This window comes from Sinocyclocheilus rhinocerous, unplaced genomic scaffold, assembly GCF_001515625.1.
Source record: "Sinocyclocheilus rhinocerous isolate Xijiao unplaced genomic scaffold, SAMN03320098_v1.1 scaffold2835, whole genome shotgun sequence".
NCBI classification, from domain to species: domain Eukaryota; kingdom Metazoa; phylum Chordata; class Actinopteri; order Cypriniformes; family Cyprinidae; genus Sinocyclocheilus; species Sinocyclocheilus rhinocerous.
The window spans coordinates 1-2612 of record NW_015664204.1 but is presented as its reverse complement, the minus strand read 5'-3'; the positions used below and the strand labels follow the sequence as shown (position 1 = coordinate 2612).

General features: G+C 35.4%; 1 protein-coding gene across 1 annotated transcript in view; it reads right to left on the bottom strand.

The window, feature by feature from the left end:
* The window catches only part of LOC107729932 (regulator of microtubule dynamics protein 1-like), a gene marked incomplete at its 5' end in the record, with an annotated part of 25695 nt that extends 24840 nt beyond the window's left edge, over positions 1-855 (bottom strand). The window contains one exon of the mRNA XM_016540670.1: positions 844-855. Coding sequence (XP_016396156.1) covers positions 844-855 — 12 coding nt within the window. The remainder of the gene's footprint in view (positions 1-843) is intronic.
* Positions 856-2612: the final 1757 nt, after the last annotated feature.

The window sequence follows — 2612 nt, the reverse complement described above, 5'->3', positions numbered from 1 at the left end:
AACAATTAGAAACAAAACAGAATCATGCATGTATGTATAGTTTAATACAAAGGACCGAAAACCCATCACAAAGAGTACTTTCTTCATTTAAAAACTTGAGATGCAGTAGGATGAGGAAAACCCGCCATAAAGTCTTGAGACATGTTTTTTAAAAAGTTGAACTTACATTAATTTTACATGGCTTTCTAAACATGCGGCTCTCTTGTGCGAGATGCGAGTGCAACGGTGATAGACGTCCCTCTAGAAAATGTGATAAATATGCGTTCTGTGTGAACGGTTTGGTTTTGACGTAAATAACATCATCTCCGCATTGATGTTCTTTTTTCCCCACAATATTTTGAATGAACAACGTAGCAGTGCTGCATCTAATGGGTTCAACTGGATAGGCTAACAAAAGTATTAAAATGCAATGACACTTACATCGTCATCGCATCTCGCGCACCACTGATAAGGCTGCCTGACGCATACCTAAAATTCGAATGCAAATGTGGATTTTTATTTTAAATTAGATGAATATTCGAAATTCGAAATTTTTTTGACAGCCCTAGTTTGTGATTTGAACTCATAACCTTAAGTGTGTACAATAGTAATAATGATGCTTGCTTTAGCAAACACCACTAATAATATTTCTCAGTTAAATCACAGCTGACTGCTCTGTATGGTTATAATAAGCTTCACCATTAGTTAGATTACAGAATGCTATAGACCTGTCATTTATTCCACCCCCCCACCACCACCACCAAAGCAACACCAACAATAGCACTCAGAAATGTAACTCTGCGCTAAGTACGGCGTGCCAGACATGAGTCATACTTCAGAAGGCAGTAGCGAATGCTCCAGAACGCTGGTGCAGTACTCTGGATCTATTAGTATGCTCGTTGTGTTCCAAATATGCACTGATTTTAATTACCTACTCTTCCGATTCAGGGTACATCACTCAAATGCTGCACTTTTGATGGAGTAATGCTGTTTGCTGGAATCCAAAGCCCAGTCAACTTCCTCTCTTTCCAACAGAGGGGGAAGACTTAAAGAAATAGTTCACACAAAATATGAATATTCATATCTAATCGGTCATTGTTTATTCACCATCATGTCTTTCCAAACCTGTATGACTTACTTTTATACAAAAATATATATATATTTTTTTTTTACATGCTTTCCCTTGCAATCACACCACTGTTCAAAAGTTTAGGGTCAGTAAGATTTATTTATTTTTCTCATTATTTTCATTAATTCATAAATTTATTTAGCAAGAATTCATTAAATTGTTCAAAAGTGAGAATAAAGAGATTCATAATGTTACAAAACATTTCTTTATCAAATTTCAGTTGATTCTTGAGCAGCAGATCGGCATATTAGAATGATTTCTGAAGGATCACGTGACACTGAAGACTGGAGTAAGCTGAAAATTTAGCTTTGTCATATCAGGAATATTACATTTTTAAACATTCATACAGAAACCCTTATTTTAAATTGTAATAATATTTCACAGTATTACTGTTTTTACTGTATTTTTTATCAAATAGATGCAGGCTTGGTTAGCATAAGAGACTTTTCAAATTCTTTACAAAAATTAAAAAAATACCTCTAACTTCTGAACGTTAGCGTATGTTAGTGTATGTAAATGGTTTATTTTCTTTGGTAAAGCACATTGCCATAGAATTCTTCATTAACCCCGAAAAAAGAAAAATTTTCACCTTTTTTTTTTTTTTTTTTTTTTTTTTTTTTTGAGTTGTCACAGTTAACCCTCAAAAACACTGTGTACTACAGCGTACCACTCTTGTGGGTTTGGTATTGTTACAATTAAACCGTAGAAGGGTAAAATGCAAGGTAGACATTGGTATGATGTAAGCAACATGGCTACAACAAATGAAATTGATAATGGGTGTGTTAGATTTATAGTGTGTGTGAATAAGCATTGACAGTCAATCGTATTGGTGGCACTGAGGGGTCTCCAAATAAAATTCTGCTGGGGGGGGCCTAAAAATGCTTGGGTTGGCCCTGACTGGAACTATAACGAGAATGCATTCTCTGTTTCTGGCCTCAGTGTACCCACACGTTTTAGTAGTAGTAGTAGTAGTGGTAGTGGTAGTGGTAGTGTTCTCACAACTGCTGGATGTGGAATGGTTCTTCTTTTGAATGTGCAGTCTTTCTCTTCTTGCAGTCTTCGTCCTTCAAATGTTTCACGCAAGGGCACTTGAGCAGTGTTTGTTTATAAACTCAATTTTATCTTTGTGTGCTTAATCCTTAAATTTGAAAGGAATTCAAAGCATGGTTCTTTCAACAGAAAGGTTAAGAAACGGTCGCCCAGTTCAGTGTCCCCATATTTTACAGCATTTTCATCTTACATGTTCAATAGCTTGAATCAAAGTCCTGTTGCCAATCATTCTCCTTTTCCTCATCCAGCTAAAGCTCTTGAATGGTTTTTGTTTACAGTTCGAGTGATATAAGAACAAGTTTTTATTTGTCTGCTTTACGCATTTTTGAATGTCTATTTCTTTCATTTGACTGGCAATTTGAGCTATTTTTGACTTTCTCAAATTGAGTCTGTTCAGACTCTACTCTTGTTTTATATTTACAGGTGCATCTCAATAAATTAGAATGTCGTGGAA